Source organism: Misgurnus anguillicaudatus, chromosome 25 (assembly GCF_027580225.2).
Source record: "Misgurnus anguillicaudatus chromosome 25, ASM2758022v2, whole genome shotgun sequence".
Taxonomy (NCBI): domain Eukaryota; kingdom Metazoa; phylum Chordata; class Actinopteri; order Cypriniformes; family Cobitidae; genus Misgurnus; species Misgurnus anguillicaudatus.
This window is the reverse complement of record NC_073361.2, coordinates 16,184,734-16,201,581: the sequence shown is the minus strand read 5'-3', so window position 1 is coordinate 16,201,581 and position 16,848 is coordinate 16,184,734. Positions and strand designations below refer to the sequence as shown.

Below are 16,848 nucleotides of genomic sequence, written 5' to 3'. Positions count from 1 at the left end.
TGCTCTGACCTCAAAGCAATGCATGCTGGGATTGCATCCTTCGTAAAGGGTATATTTTGAAATCTTAGAACGCAGCATATCTAATAGCTTACATTTTGGATCAGCTTTGTGTCTTACCTGACTGGGTTTAAGAGCATTATGTCTGAGTCTGTCTGAGATATACTACAGTGGTAAGAAAACAAGCAGACAAACAAAGGTTTGCCCTGAGGTGTAAACAGGTACGTTGTGTATCAATTTGTAAAGTACTACACAGAAGACACGTCTGACAAAGACCTCATTATGGAGACAGAAGGAGGACAAGACAAAACAAGAGAGGCGCCACTGCGGTTTAAATAACCTCTGTCAATGCCAGGCATTTGGGGCACAATGTAATATGATTTCCGGTCGGGAGAAATTAGTATTTTGAAGAATAGCCCGCAGGTACAAGCAAACACAACTTTGACAGTAACTAAAGCTCTGAGGAGATTTTGTAAACATTGACAAATGAGAAGAGTTGTGCCTTCTCATATCCTGATCTGGATTGTCAGCTTGAATATCACTTTTACATGATAACAAGTTGTGAATATGCAGGGCATATGCATGTCTGAGACCAAAAACTGTATTAGTTAGCACATTTCTTTTCTCTTTCATTAGAAATAATGTTTTTACATGACAATTTGAGGGAACGTTGAGATTAAAATTTGAATTTCAATTCTTCTTGCTATGTCTTCCTTATGCTTGCATGCATTTGTGCTGGCATGAACTCCCAAACTTTGCACAAAATCCGACAATCCATGTTATCCCAGCATGATTTTAAAAAATATTCCATAGGCATCTTGCATGCTTCACTGGAAGAAATGAAATGTGAGCTTTTGTACAAAGAAATGAACATCATCACTGTCATGTATTTGTTGCATTTGATTAGTATGATGAGTAGATATATAACGTCACAACTTTCCATAAAATTATTCAAATCCTACAAAAATTTCTGTCGGAGGCAATGGTGTAGAGGGCTGTGGTGCTTTCGCACTTTCGGTGACCAGAGTTTGATTTTCCGGCTCATGGTAATTTGCCGGTCCCATACCCCACTCTTCACCCTGTACCTTACTGTCCTCTCTGCTATCACTGCTTAAATGAAAGCAAAAATGGCCAAAAAAATATAACAAAACAAAGTTTAAAAATTCTTTACGAGTGTAGACGAAAAAAAGTAAAACATTTTCACATGGCCTCAGACTTTTAGATATATGTAAGAATATACCAGGAGTCGTCAACTTAACTCTTGCGCTGCTATTGACGAGTTAACTCTTCAATTAGGAAAAATAGCTTCCATGCCAACGACGAGTATTTCGGGCAAACCGTAATACCGCAATTATCCAACTTAAAAAAACTAGAAGTATCACCCTAGGGCAAACAGCTGTATGTCCGTGTATGTTTTGAGGATTGCTCTGAATCTTATCTCTACAGGGTTTTCCGCAGCACTTTGTAGTTCGGGCTGCCCGCCTAAGCTGGGAAACCCTACCGCCTAAACTAGGTCATCAAAAAAAAAATTGCTGCACAAAAGGCCGTCAAGTGCATCTTGGAGAATAGCGCGGACACGCTTCACACCGTGAGCCGGCACACGTGCAACACAGCCAAATTGAGAAAGATGTGGTCTGAAAGGTCAGAGGAGCAAAATTTTGGCGTCACTAGCGTTTTGATGTCTTGAGTCAAATTCAAATCTGACGGTCAACCATTTATCCATAATCCCGTTCTTATTTACAATTCTCAATAAATTATTTACACTGCTGAAAAACAATTCACATTTTGAAATTTGCTTTACTGCTAAAAGCATAACAAATAAAATGTATTTCTTTCGTAAATATATTTTATTTTTCCATTTTAGATGCTTTTATAACACTGTTTTATTCAACTACAGTAGTACTACTGCTGTTGTTTTACAGCAGTCTACCGCAAATTCAAAACATACAGTAAATCACTGTAAATTAAATGTCAATACCCATAATGCAATGCATATTACAGTAATGAACTGAAAAAGAAAATGATGGAATTTTACTGGGCATTTTATGGTAAGTAACTGTAGAATTTACAGTTAAGTCTAACAGTGTGTATGACCAATGAACTAAATAGCTGGTCATGTGTATGCTATAAATAACAATGATACAGAAGAACTACGGCACCTCAGCATACGTAACCCATCATATCACATTAACTAGATTAAAGTTTTAATGCATGAACAGGTATAACTACAATCCAGAGACGAAGATTATGGGCAAAAATGTATTAAAGCAATGCGAACATCAGTTGACATACACAATAATAATATGTATACTTAAGTGAGATGTTTAATTTGCCTATTAAGTACAACTGACAGAAAACAAGCATATCGGCTGTCCTGTGTGTGGATCACTGGGGTGTGACAGTTACCTGAGGTGGTCTCTCTGGAATGGGTTCGTTCTTCAGGGCCTGAAGGGCTTTCATTGCCGCATTGTGCCGGGCAGCTTGGCGAGTCCGTCCCTCTCCGATAAACTCGTTGTTCCCCACCGTCAGCTGCACATAAAATACCTTAGGCACTGGGTAATGGTACCTAGATTTGAAACGGAGCCAAGAGACAGAGAACGAAAGGTTGAATGAAAGAGAAAAAGGCAGGTGAAGAAAAAAAGGCCCTTTGATTTTTAAGAGGATTAGCTTATCGAAACTTGGCAGTTTGATTACTGTGCAAACTGCGGAGTGGAAACGATAGTTACCAAAGAACAACATGGAATTAACAGGAGTTGAATTGTACGTGATGGATGCTAATTGGGAGAAATGAGGAAGAAAACGTGACTTAAGGCAACATAATTACAGTTTGAATAACAAATTTTAACAAAGGGCCAGTAGTTCAGATGTTTACTTGTTCTGGCAACATTTTCATGTAATGATGCAAAAATATTTTTTTATTTTCAAATTAAAAGTTGAAAGTTAAGGCAGCTTTCCTGCGAGTGGGCGTGGTTTCAGCGCAGACAGTGGACACGCCCCCAGCTTTGAAAGCTGAGAATTCTGCCTGTTTTTCTAAGATTTTGATAACTTATTTATTTTTGGGATATTTTTAATCATTCAAACTTGGCTGTGTGGTTAATATCACATGTCTGTCTTTGTTCAGTCGAGAAGAAATTATGTTTTTTGAGGAAAACATTACAGGATTTTTCTCATTTTAATGGACTTTAATAGACACCAACACGTAACAGTTTTAGTGCAGTTTAAAATTGCAGTTTCAACAGAGTTTCAAAGGACTCTAAACGATCTCAAACATGGCATAAGGGTCTTATCTAGCAAAATGATTGTCATTTTTGACAAGAAAAATAAAAAAGAACAACTTCTCGTCCATCTCTGGTCCTATGACATGCCAGCGCAAACTCATGTTATTGCATAATGCTGTGGAAAGGTCACTTGTTACATATATGAAGCGCACATTTGCGGACCATTTTAAACAATAAACTGACACAAAGACATTAATTAGTATCATTCCACATACAACAACGTCGGAACGGTCCTCTTTCTCCACACTTGTAAACACTGGGGCGTAGTTTTGATACGTCATCTGTGACCTCTTGACAGGATGACGTATTACGTGAAGTTGTGCTGGCGCGTCACAGGACCGGAGATAGACAAGAAGTTGTGGTTTAAAAGTGCATATTTTTTATTTTTCTTGTCAAAAATGGCAATCGTTTCGCTAGATAAGACCCTTATGCCTCGTTTGAGATCGTTTAGAGTTCTTTGAAACTGCAATTTTAAAACTGCATTAAAACTGTTACGTGTTGGGGTCCATTAAAATGAGAAAAATCCTGGAATGTTTTCCTCAAAAAACATAATTTCTTCTCGACTGAACAAAGAAAGACAACAACATTTTGGATGACATGGTGGTGAGTAAATTATCAGGATTTTTTTTAAGAAAATGGACTAATCCTTTAATCTTAACGTTTAATAAAACAATACATACAAGTTTGTTACACTTAAAGGCTGTGTAAAATTCAATATTAAATGTGACATTAACAACACAGCTAAGTTTGAATGATTAAAAATACCCCAAAATAAATAAGTTATCAAAATCTTTGAAAACAGGCAGAATTCTCAGCTTTTATAAGCTGGGGGCGTGTCCACTGTGTGCGCTGAAACCACGCCCACTCGCAGGAAAGCTGCCGTAACTTTCAACTTTTAATTTGAAAATACAAAAAATAGTTTCCTTATTTTATAATTAATTATAATAATTCTATATAATACTTTATATTTTTTTATTAATTTAAATTAAAAAAGTAAATGTATTAATGAAAAGTGTTAATGCACAAATGCAAAGCATATACAGTTTATGTATTTACACACAAACAACTGCAGAAACCACACATCAGCTTTTATGATACAATCCAAAACATGCTAAGTGCCGCGAAGTGCGTTCAGGTCAATCTGTGATGTTCGTCAGCTGCTCTAATAGACTTATTAGTTTGACTGTTGTCCGCTCACCGAACGCCAGGTTCACATAAAGGCATCAATGCAGCACAACAGGGCGAGTTATGACAGTCATTACCGTCGAGTCCTGCCCTGTGCACGCAGCCCTAACGTCTATTATTTACACCCTTCGCTAGTGTGAGTGCTTCTCTGCCACGGAGCTCCCATGAAGTAAGTGTCTGAGGACACAAAGGCTGATGGGAGTGGTGGACAAAGCTTTAAAACAACTAGAGAAAAGACAGATTTATTTCTGAGGCGGAACCCGAACAATATTGGTGGAGTAATAAATGGTGAAATTAAAGGGCCCTTCTTCCATGGGGTCAATGACATAACAATGAGTTGGTGAAATAATGACTCCCATTGGCTCCAAGCGAAGCAGCTCGGAACAAAAGCGGCTTCACATATATCCAGCTTTCTTTATCTTAACTTTGGCTCACCCATGCAGGGCTGTCAGGCCGCTGTTCAGTGGGCAGATTTAGGGGTCTGTTTGCACTTTAAGGCCTTTATGAGGAACGGTACCGACTGACCTAGCGTCAGCTCTCCCCCTTCACGTTCCCCTCTCACCGGGGAGAACCCATTCACACTCCTCTGCAGCGTCTAGGGTCCGAACTGTGCTAAAAAGTAGTTGTTGCTTTCCAAAATCATCATGCTCTCAGCGTTTCAGCCCTACTTTTTTGCGTTTTGGGAATTAAAAATACATCTAACTGGGTCAAAAATGATTTGGACGTTTATAACAACATCTTAATCACATAAAACATGTACCACTGACGAATAAAAGTTTATAATCCGAAATCTAGCTAATAGGCTGACGTGAAACTTGGTAGGGGGAATAATATTTTGCCATTGGCCGTTGTAAGAGTGCCATAAATGTTTAGTGATAATCAAGTTTAAGCATGAAATAGGAAAGGGTCCATCAAAACATTCACTTACCCATAACCTAAAACAGACATGTGCATGTTGTAAGGGATACCCAATTAAGGTTTATTTGGTCTACGCAATGTACATTTTTCGTAAATTTTCCACTTATTTTATTTCAGCTAATAGAGAACTTCCATCTCATTGTAGGCCTTGTGATATTAGATTTGATACCAAGTGAAACCATCTGGGAGATGTTGAAATCAAAGCACATGCCAAAACTGACGGTAAAGTATAACGGATAGCATTACATGCATGCTAATAAAACACAGAACAATATTCCTGCCCAATGAAATTATATCACAATAATACCACAATGACTGAGTAAATAAACTAGCAACTACATAAATCAAAAAAGTCCAATTCAAAGACCGTTCTCAGTTTTTTGACATCACAAAAAATGTGATATTAACCACCCAGCAAGTTTAAATGATTAAAGTAAATAAAATAAATTATCAAAATCTTTCAAACGTTGGGGGCGTGTCTGCTGTTAGCACTTAGCGTGGGTTCACACCAGCTGCGTTTGCCGACGTCAAAATTGCGTCAACACGCCTAGTTTGCCGCTTGAACAGTTTGAGTTTACTCGCTTCATATGCGTGTGAAAGCCGCGCATGAAATTCTAGTCATCAAGACAATCACGGAGAAATTCACGTCATGAGAGGGGCTTCTGCGACTCCGCTCGCTTCCTGTAATCACGTCACTAATAGAGCAAGCTCCTCATTGGTTAACACGGCGCGTTTTTCCGCCAGAGATCTAAAATTTTTCAACTCGCACGTTTGGCGCAGCAACGCTCAATTCGCGCCATTCACGTGAACTAGACGCGCAAATGAGGCGGAATCGCATGTAATGAGACCTCCAGACGCGCGTCAACGCATCTTCACATTGACTTAACATTTAAACCACTCGCGCTTGACGCCTCTACCGCGCCTGGTGTGAACGCAGCATCAAACCACGCCCACTCGCAAAAAAAGCTTTCAAATACAGCTACAACTTGAATAGATGCTTGTGATTCTGTTAGGGGCGGGGCCATGCTTGTTGGCTCCTATGCCTCATCGAGCCACCGTTTTAGCCCTGCCCAAAGAATCTCCACAGTTCAGTACTACATAGTTCACAGACTTTGAGCAATACATTTCTAACATTTATAATGTGTTTAAAAACAGTTCTCCGAAATGATGATGTTGGAGGTAGTTGCCAGGGCATTGCTATATGTGGTTGCCATCCTTGCGATGCTTCCCTTAGTAAGCGTTTCCTATAACATATTATCCATGATTCATCTATCTGGGTATGAGGTTGATCGGTGGTCTCCTTTTCTAAGGAGTTTAAAATGTTGAGCACATGTGTGTTCGCAGCCCGGCATCCTGCACGCATCCCGTCTGCTCCAAGAGTGATTCAGCACTTCTATCCCAGAATTCCATGGGGTTCTTCGCTCTACTGACCACCGCAGCCCCTCAGAGGGAGGGGGCGGAGCTTGCCCTTGCATGTCAAGCGTGGTCCCAGGCACTTGGAGGAAATGCCAAGTGCAACAAGGGACCCAGCCAGGATGTTGGGGCGGTCGATTTTCTGGTTACAGGTGCAGGGAAAGTGGCTCGTAGGAGGCCCTTTGTGCAACGTGGGAAAGTGGTTCCTGACGCACTCAAGCCACATTAGACCCAATAATCTATCAGCACACACACCAGCCAGGCCTGTCTGGTATGCATTAGAAAGGAACGCTAGCCAAAGTAGGAACACCTAGTGCGAGAAACCCACTGAAAGGCAAACATTAGCGTTGTCTTTTATTTGTGTGTGTGAATGTATGTGAGCGAAATAAAAAAAGATGAGAGAATGAAACAGAGAATGAAAGGAGACAGGCAATGACTCAATCAAATGATAACTCACAATGACCGACTATCAAAAGAGACTTTGAAGCTGTAGTTTCAATGGAGCAGCTTCGTGTTGATTGAGATGCTATCATAAGACATTGCTGTGACGTTAAATGACTTAAGATTTAACGAGTCATCGGGGTATTACTTTCTAAAGAAGGACACATGAGAAATATCAGCCCAAAGCAACCTGACACCTCCTCTGTGTATAGATATTTAGACAATGGCACTGTTTTCTATTCCTTTTTTCTATTTCTAGGTTTTTATGTATTATTCAAGTTTTTAATGCATTGTTCAAGTAGCTCAATTGGTACCACATTGCATAAATAACTTAAAGGTTGGTTTGAATAAAAGCATCTGCCAAATGCATGAATGCAAATAGATTGATAATGTTACCCAAAAAGCTTTTTATAAAACTCAAGGCTTGAGAGTAAAGGGATAGTTCACCTTAAAATTAAAAATTCTGTTATCATTTACTCATCCTCATGTTGTTCTAAACCTGTATTAAATTTCTTTTTTTTATGAACACAATCTATGTATTTTGAAAAATGATGGTAATCGCACAGCAGATAGTGACCATTGACTTCCATAGTAGGAAAAAAATATGTTGGAAGTATTGTGATAAATGATATTTTGATAAATAATGAACCCATTAAATTCCATCATTTTTTTTATTCCCATTCTAACATACATAAAAGAAGCCAAGCTAATATAAAATTATGTAATAAATAGGGTCGGGACTTTAACGCGTTAATTAAGATTAATTAATAACACAAAAAATAACGCTTTAAACATTTTTAACGCATTTTAATCACACTTTTTTTGCATCGCGGAACATTTCTCATCGGATGGGTTTCGGCGGACCGACTCTACTGGAGCACCAACTGGCGTACATCAGGACTTCAGACAACAATAAACCACAGTGAACATGAACGAAGAAGCTGATGAGATCGCTTTGGTTAGCCCCGTGGATGGGATGTTCCAATGTTTTTTGACCTTGTATGCATTTAAACCTGTTGTTGAGGACTCCTTAAGGCGGGGTGCATGATTTTTGAAAAAAACTTTGGAAAAGGGAGTCGGGCTGAGTACCAAAACACACTTGTAACCAATCTGCAGTAAGGGCCGTGTCTACTAACCGACATCGTTGTCTGGGTTGCGTATGTGTGGGGCGGGTCTATCAAAAGAAGGTCCAAATTCTATTGCGGTGGGGCGTGTTTGTTTAGGTGATTTCAAATGTCAACATTGGCTTTCAGAGATCATGCACCCCGCCTTTAACAATATTAGAAGCTTAGAAATTGGACCATACTGGCACTTTAATACAATGTGCTTTGGCAGGCAACTCACAGACTCCGTGCGGGCACCATGTTGGAGACCACTGGTATAGAACAAGGCTATAGTCGGTTTCAGCAGTAACAACATAAACAAGCGGATGTTGTGGTTCGCACTTAGGGCCAATCCCATTTCTCTGTCTTACCCCTTCCCCTTACCCCTACCCCTTAGTTTTGCACGTTCACGTGAGAGTAAGGGCTATCCCAATTCTCGTTTTGATCAAGGGGTAGGGCTAAGGGCAAGTGGTAGATACCCCTTAAAACCAAGAATTTCCGCGAGCTTACTTGAAACCAAGGGGTACCCAGAATACACTGCGCAACCGGCAAAAATGGCGGCCAGAGCATCCAGAGAGTCCCATAAATGTAAGTATTTTCGGCTTAATAATTAATTTAAAAATTACTAACGTCTTGTTTTGTGCTCTACACAGTCCTGTTCATATATATTTGAATTATGTTCTTAATTTAAATGTTTAAAAATTTCGCTAGTTTGCTACGCTAACGTTACGTTGCTGATTTGCACAACATTCCTGTATTTGCTGATTTTCACAACATTCCCGTATTTCTCTAACTAGCCATGAATGGACTGCATGCTTGTCTACAGTTTTAACTGGCAGCCAGCAAACGACGATGTATGATGAAGTAACCGTAACCAAGCGGTGTCTCATTTCATAGGGGTATGTTTTCACCCCTAGCGCTTAACACTTGGTTTTGAGGGACAAGGGCTAGGGGTAAGACGAAGTGGTAGGGGAAGGGGAAGGGGTAAGACAGAGAAATGGGATTGGCCCTTAACTTCCGGTAAACTCTGCTAAGAATAAATAACAACAAAGTTCTTTAAACTTGGTTTTTTTGCTTGTTATATATATAAACTAACACATAGATACCTAGGAAACCAAAACATTTGTTACTTTCGACGAGGCATTTGTTCAAGAGATCAGTTTAGCAACTAGTCAGACCAATAAAAAAACGAAACCGGAAGTAAAGTTCGGATCCAGACGTGTATCGTGTCAGTGCACGTGCGTCCGATGAAACCGTCTATATAATAAATTAAAGCAGTTATTATTATTTTTATTTTATTTTTTGCACTGACATTTCAGTTTTTCCTAAAGATTTACAGTTTATTTGTGGCAGCACTTCCATCGGAGGTATGGGTGAATAATGGGTAACTAATATGCGGTCAGGTAGGATGTGGAGCTGCACGCTAAATTAGTCTTTTTTTTAAACTTTGCACATCCGAAAATTACCAAAGGTCCGTCAAGAATAATTTGGCTTAAATGAGGGGTCAGAGAAAGAGAGGTAGTGAAAAACGCGATTTGCAAAAATCTATTTGTGGCGGTCAATTTAGATTTTGCACTGGGCATTTTCAAGTTACTTGTCCAGTCGGGCAAGAAAAATTCTCTATGAGGCTGTTTACACTTGGCATTAACATGCGTTTTCGTCGATCAGATCACAAGTGGACGACGTTAATGCCAGGTGTAAACAGTGTTCAAAATGTTTTGAGCTCGTCCACTTTCGACCACTTTCAACCACATCCTGAGGTAGTCGAAACCACTTTCGATCGGATCGCTTTGTAGTTGCGGAACGCATATGTGGTTGAAAGCGTTCGAACAGCCACACACGACCGCCTTCTCTCCGCCCATTTATCTAATCTTGAGATACTGAACACACTGTTTTACGTCTTTTTTGACTTCTAGCGTGAACATACGGTGAACAGCGCTATTTTTAGCCTTTCATTGATAAAACTAAAGCGGCTGATATCCGTAGTTTCGTTTTGAAAGTGTGTGAAAGCGATCCTTTTTCATCAGTTGCGCTGAAAATTCAGAGAAAGCTCTTACATACACACGTACAAAACACTGTGCAGCATGTTTACTTGCTAAACAAGCAGTGGACTCCGACATAATATTAGTTTGCGTCCATATAAACTCATAATTACTCCCGCTCGGGTTTGAATGACAGCGGAGAGACTCGCCCACCGTCTCACAGACCACCCCCTCACAGTATTCAGCACAGAAGCGGTCAAAAGTGGACAAAAGAGACGGATTTAAATACCAGGTGTAAACGTAATGTGTCTCGCTCGTCCAATTGTGATCCGATCGATGAAAACACATCTTAATACCAAGTGTAAACAGCCCCTATGACTCGCCCATCCAAAACATTCACTTTTTGGGTACAAACGTTAATATCGAGCCCTGATGAAACTAATAAGAATATTGAAAGGAGGTAACAAAAATGACAGTATGGTTAAACTACTCAACTACATCATCAATTGATGTTTGATTTCAAAGCAACTGTTTAGACTGTTTAGATGTCACAAAACCTGGGACTTCTTTTATTAATTCAAAGTAATTCAAATACTATCACAGTACAGTCCCATGTGAGGCTATCAAAACCAATATTAGTCAGATTTGTGTCACATTTATTTTCAGGGAAAACAACAACAAATGAAACAATGAATGCAGGAACAAGACAAAGTTATCATATGTTCTATTGTGGAACACAGCCAACTAAAAAGCACAGACCGATTTCCCACCGAAGAAGGAAAAACATGGATTCTTCCTTTTTTCGTTTTCCCTATTTACGCCCCCCACCCCCCAATGTGTCAAATACTATCACATTACCAGTGCTTCACCACAAATGTGTGTGAGGAGAAAATATGTAGTGACAAAATGATACCACAAAGTGCCCTGCTGAACCCCAAAAGGTTTGACATCAGGGGGTAAAGACCTCCTGCAATTGACTCCTCACAGGAGGGGATATGAAAAAGCAACAGGCATGCGATTCAAACCCCCTGTGAAGTAATGGGATGTCTTCAGAAAACATTCGGTTTCGTGACATACAGCAGAACAGGAAAGGGAACCGTGCGCTGGGCTTGTTTTCAACTGGATTACTGTATTACAGGAACACTTGGCTGGAATCAAAGTAGTAATCTGCAAGTGGTTTTAACTGTAACTGGCATCTGAACGGATTCACGGTTAGAAATTAATTGGGCTATAGCAAAGGTTGACGGTCCGTAACAATGCCGGGTAAAGCCAGGGCAGCACGCAAGCCAGACACCCCTTAAAAAAGCCCCTTTACAGCCAACATCCGCCTTTGGACCTCGGACGACACAGAACATCAGTGTTTTGTCATTTTAATTAAAGGTCAGCTCAACTCAAATTCTTTAGCAATGTGTGTTATGGTTTCACTTGCAAAGAAAAGATTACTAAGCTCTTTGCTTTTTAATCAGTGGGTTTTCCCTGTTTTATCACTTGAAAAATGCAGAGCCGAGACAAATTCAGACCCTCCCAGATTCTTTACGACTTATTAAAAATGACACGCTGACTTAATGAGGCTCATTTGGTTCATTTTGAGATGTCACCCGACTCTGGGTCTTATGCTGCATTCACACCAGCCACGGTAGAGGCGTCAAGCGTGAGTGATTTCAATGTTAAGTCAATGTGAAGACGCGTTGACGCGCGTCTGGAGGTCTCGCCGCATGAATGAGGCTTTTAGCGCGGTAGACGCTAAAACGCGTGAGTTGAAAAAGTTGAACTTTGGCGGAAAAACGTGTCATGTTAACCAATCAGGAGCTTGCTCTAGTAGTGACATAATTACAGGAAGCTAGCGGAGTCGCAGAAGCCCCTCCCATGACACGATTTTCACATGAATGTCAATGTGAAGACGCGTTGACGCGCGTCTGGAGGTCTCGCGGCATGAATGAATCTTTTAGCGCAGTAGACGCGATTCTGCCTTGTTAGCACGTGTACTTTGTGTGAATGATGCGAATTAAGCATTGCCGCAGGAAACGCGCGAGTTGAAAAAGTTAAACTTTGGCGGAAAAACGTGTCATGTTAACCAATCAGGAGCTTGCTCTAGTAGTGACATAATTACAGGAAGCGAGCGGAGTCCCAGAAGCCCCTCCCATGATGCGAATTTCCACATGAATGTCACTGTGAAGACGCGTTGACACGCGTCTGGAGGTCTCGCGGCATGCATGAGGCTTTTAGCGTGGTAGACGCGATTCCGCCTCGATCGCGCGTCTAGTTTGCGTGAATGGGGCGAATTAAGCATTGCCGCGGGAAATGCGCGAGTTAAAACATTTGAAATTTGCCGCAAAAACGTGCCACGTTAACCAATCAGGAGCTTGCTCTAGTAGTGACATAATTACAGGAAGCGAGCGGAGTTGCAGAAGCCCCTCCCATGACGCGAATTTCCACATGAATGTCAATGTGAAGACGCGTTGACGCGCGTCTGGAGGTCTTGCGGCATGAATGAGGCTTTTAGCGCGGTAGATGCGATTCCGCCTCGATCGCGCGTCTAGTTTGCGTGAATGGGTCGAATTAAGCATTGCCGCGGGAAATGCGCGAGTTAAAAAATTTGAACTTTGGCGGAAAAACGTGCCAAGTTAACCAATCAGGAGCTTGCTCTAGTAGTGACATGATTACAGGAAGCGAGCAGAGTCGCAGAAGCCCGTCCCATGACGTGAATTTTAGGCGCAAATGAAGCGAGTAAACTAAAAATGTTCAAGCGGCAAACTAGATGCGGTAGACGCGAATTTGATGCGGCTGGTGTGAACACACAGTTACTCAATATAGCAAACGGACTGGCGTCCATGCCTGATAAAACTTGTACATTAAACTGTTCAAATAGGTGCACAGAAGTCAGCCCATATCTTCCTAATGAAACAACTTTGGCAGTGAGGTTTTCGTCTGGACTGAAGCCCAGCACAGCTGCCTTCGTCCTTATTAACAATATTAGTTTATAAGGCAATAGAAGTTTGCTTTAATAAGGATGGTAGTAAATGATTTTTTAAGTATGTTTGACCATCATTTGAAACTGAGTCTGCTTTACATCATAATTAGATAAAAAGTTGACGGAGCCTGTGCTAGCAGCGCCAAGGTCATCCAATCCCAGGAAACGTTCAAAAAGTTTTATATGTTTGTTTTATATAAGTGTGTCTGGCAAATGCATAATGTGCAAATGTAATCCGGTTGGGACATGAGAAAGAGCTATAAAGAAAGTTATTGTGCTTTACTGTACATATAGGACAGTAACCACGAAACATCAAACCATACAGACCCGTGTGAAACGCACCTGTGTGGCACCTGGTCCCAGGCAAGGTACAGATACAACAGATCTTTATGACTCAAAGACCAGCAGATGTCCTCTGACTTCTGGTCACAAAAGCATTAATGACTCATCAAAACACAACAATGCCACCACTAAAAAAAAAACATTTTCAAGAGCATTTTCCTCCTCCGTGTGCAGGGAGGACACATTGGCAAGAGCAATAACAGGGAGGGGTGTTGCAGAATCGATTTGAGTTCTCCAGAACACGGGTTCCCATCCTTCACCTTGAGCTTTATAGGAAGTTGTTTGCTTTGACCGAATGAGATAAGAAACCACTGAATCGCGGTGAGGAGTTGCTGGTCCAATCTTTTGATATGCATGTGATCTTTGGAGTGATTCACACTAACAAATCACAAGTATGAGGCTGGCCCACAACAGCTGGGCTGACCATGAGTCCTCCAGAACAATGAGCTAGCCTGACACAGCTCCAGCTTACACAAAAAGACCTCATTTGACCTCGGAGATCCATTACGTGGAGCAACACTGCAGCTGGGTAGCACCAAAAAAAGTTCTTCTTAATTGACTGCAAACACGCTATGACAGAAAATGAGACGCGGCCACTTTAAGTAGCAAGGTATGGAGAGATGGGAGGTTATTAGTGGTTCTTACTCATTACTATTGCTCATATTTTGTAATCTGAATGAACCGTAGTGCATAACTCACCCGCATTATGTTGGGGAGGTAAATTGTGCCATTTCCTTATTTAAGCCTGATGGATAATAAAATGGAAAATAACTCCAAAGGCTTTTTAAGGAAGTCAAGTCACTGCTTTAACTTTCACGATTGGCTTTTTTACTGGAAGGCGGCCTTACTTTGCTAGAGAGGCCATACTGACTGTTGCGATCTCAGTGAAATCTTTGATAACCCCCATGTTTAAAAGAACTTATGTGAAAAAGTGGTTTAGCAACCAGTCACCTCAGCTTCACCCACGTCCTGCCTCTTTACCCATGTTCGGATATCCGCGAGTGACGCATGGTGACGCGCGGCCAAGATGGCGATGGAAGACACCGCCTACTTTAAGCTTTAAAAACGATCTTCAGAAACCAATGGGTGACGTCACGGACACTACGTCCATCTTTTTTTACAGTCTATGGATCACACACACTGCAAAATTTTGTGTTTAACAACCATATTCAAATGAAGGAGTGAATCCCAGACATGATCACTCCATGGGTGTACAAAACAGGACTTATGTGGCTTTTCCATAGGACGCGGTGTGCACTGTGCTCGTTGCTGGATTCAACACAGCCAAGCGAATTGCAACATGCTGGCCAGACCAAAGTAGTAGAGTTTTCAAAACTTTCAGCGTGATTACTATAAAGTACTACAGTATTTTTATTTGGGTTAAGTAGTAGAGGAGGAATACAGGCGGTGCTGTTGCCCATCTTCATTTCACGTAAATTAAGCTGCCCACCTACAACAAGCTACCCAACTTAAAACACACCTGACATGCCAACTTTGAATATCAAATTTGAATTGACATGTGTTTCCATGACAAAGGTTCTCTTACGACGTCTCTATAGGAGCGTAAACTTGTATTACACAGCCCTGGGAATTCCGAAACACACAGTACAAGCTTTTCGTTCATTTTGCGCTTGTTTGGATGCCCCGTTTCTATTGGCCGCGCAGGTAATTGTCAGGGAACGCAACACAAAAGTTAAACTATTTTGTGCTTGCACTTTTCTCAACGCAACAACAAACCGTCCTCGTGCGGCGCAAGTCATTGAAATGAATGGGTTAAGGATTGGAACCGCGTCCTGTGTGAAAGTGCCATCACTCCCGAAAATGCGACGTTTGACACAAAAGTAACCTAACAACATTCAGTCATCTTGTGTGGTTACTATTCACAGTTTTGACCAAAATATTATTATATATTATTATAAATTAAATAAACCTCCGTCTTGGCGTTGTGTGTTGTACGCGTTTGTGAATCTGCTTCACAGAACGCCGTCTTGCAGTATTGCCATGTCAATGTCTTTTTTGAGCTTAACTATAGTATACCATTGTGTCACTTGAGCGTTTTTGACCTTGGCTCATGAAGCGATCAGGTTTTTGCTGTTACTGAAGTAGGTAGGTTCTGGTAGGTATTTTAAAGTAAAGCATTTGGATTTATTTCGGTGTATTATGGGATTGATTCATTAGTAGCATGCGGTTGTCCACTATATTCTCCGGTATATTACAGAATATAGTGAAACACTAAAAGGTGAAGTGACAACTGAATTTATCTGCAGTGTCTATAGGTCCAGAATATCATTAAAGGGATAGTTTACCAACAAATAAAAATTCTGTGATCATTTATATACCTTATGTTGTTCCAAAACTGTGTAAATGTCTTTGTATTGATAAACACAAAGGAAGATATTTTGAAAAATATTAATAACTAAAGAGATCTGGTTGGTAACAAAATTCTTCAAAACATCTTCCTTTGTATTTAGCAGAACAAAGAAATTTATACAAGTTTGGAACAACGTGAGGGTGAGTAAATGATGACAAAATTAAACATTTTCAGTGAACTATGCCCCTTAAAGGGTTAGTCCATTTTCTTAAAAGAAAAAAACAGATAATTTACTCACCACCATGTCATCCAAAATGTTGATATCTTTCTTTGTTCAGTCGAGAAGAAATTATATTTTTTGAGGAAAACATTGCAGGATTCTTCCAACCTGAATGGACTTTAATAGAGCCCAACATTTAATACTTAACTCAACACTTAACAGTTTTTTTCAACAGAGTTTCAAAGGACTATAAACGATCCCAAACGAGGCATAAGGGTCTTATCTAGCAAAACGACCGTCATTTTTGACAAGAAAAATAAAAAATACGCACCCCCAAACCACAACTTTTCGTCTAGGTCCGGTCCAGCGCGACCTAACGCAAATGCGTAGTGACGTAGGGAGGTCACGTGTTACATATATAAAACCCACATTTGCGGACCATTGTAAACAATAAACTGACACAAAGACATTCATTAGTATCAGTTGACATACAACAACGTAGGACCGGTCCTCTTTCTCAACACATGTAAACACTGGGGCGGAGTTTCGCGTTCATCCTCTGTGACCTCTTGACGTGATGACGTATTGCGTCGGGTCACGCTACCGCATCACGACCGGATCTAGACGAGAAGTCGTGCTTCAAAAGTGCATATTTGTCATTTTTACTGTCAAAAATGACAATCGTTT

At 40.6% G+C, this 16,848-nt stretch overlaps 1 protein-coding gene across 2 annotated transcripts in view; it reads right to left on the bottom strand.

The window, feature by feature from the left end:
• stau2 (staufen double-stranded RNA binding protein 2) overlaps nucleotides 1-16,848 on the bottom strand; it is a 132,302-nt gene that overhangs the window by 102,278 nt on the left and 13,176 nt on the right. For both annotated transcript variants that reach the window (XM_055181359.2, XM_055181361.2), the window contains exon 6: nucleotides 2,404-2,563. In XM_055181359.2, coding sequence (XP_055037334.1) covers nucleotides 2,404-2,563 — 160 coding nt within the window. The remainder of the gene's footprint in view (nucleotides 1-2,403; nucleotides 2,564-16,848) is intronic.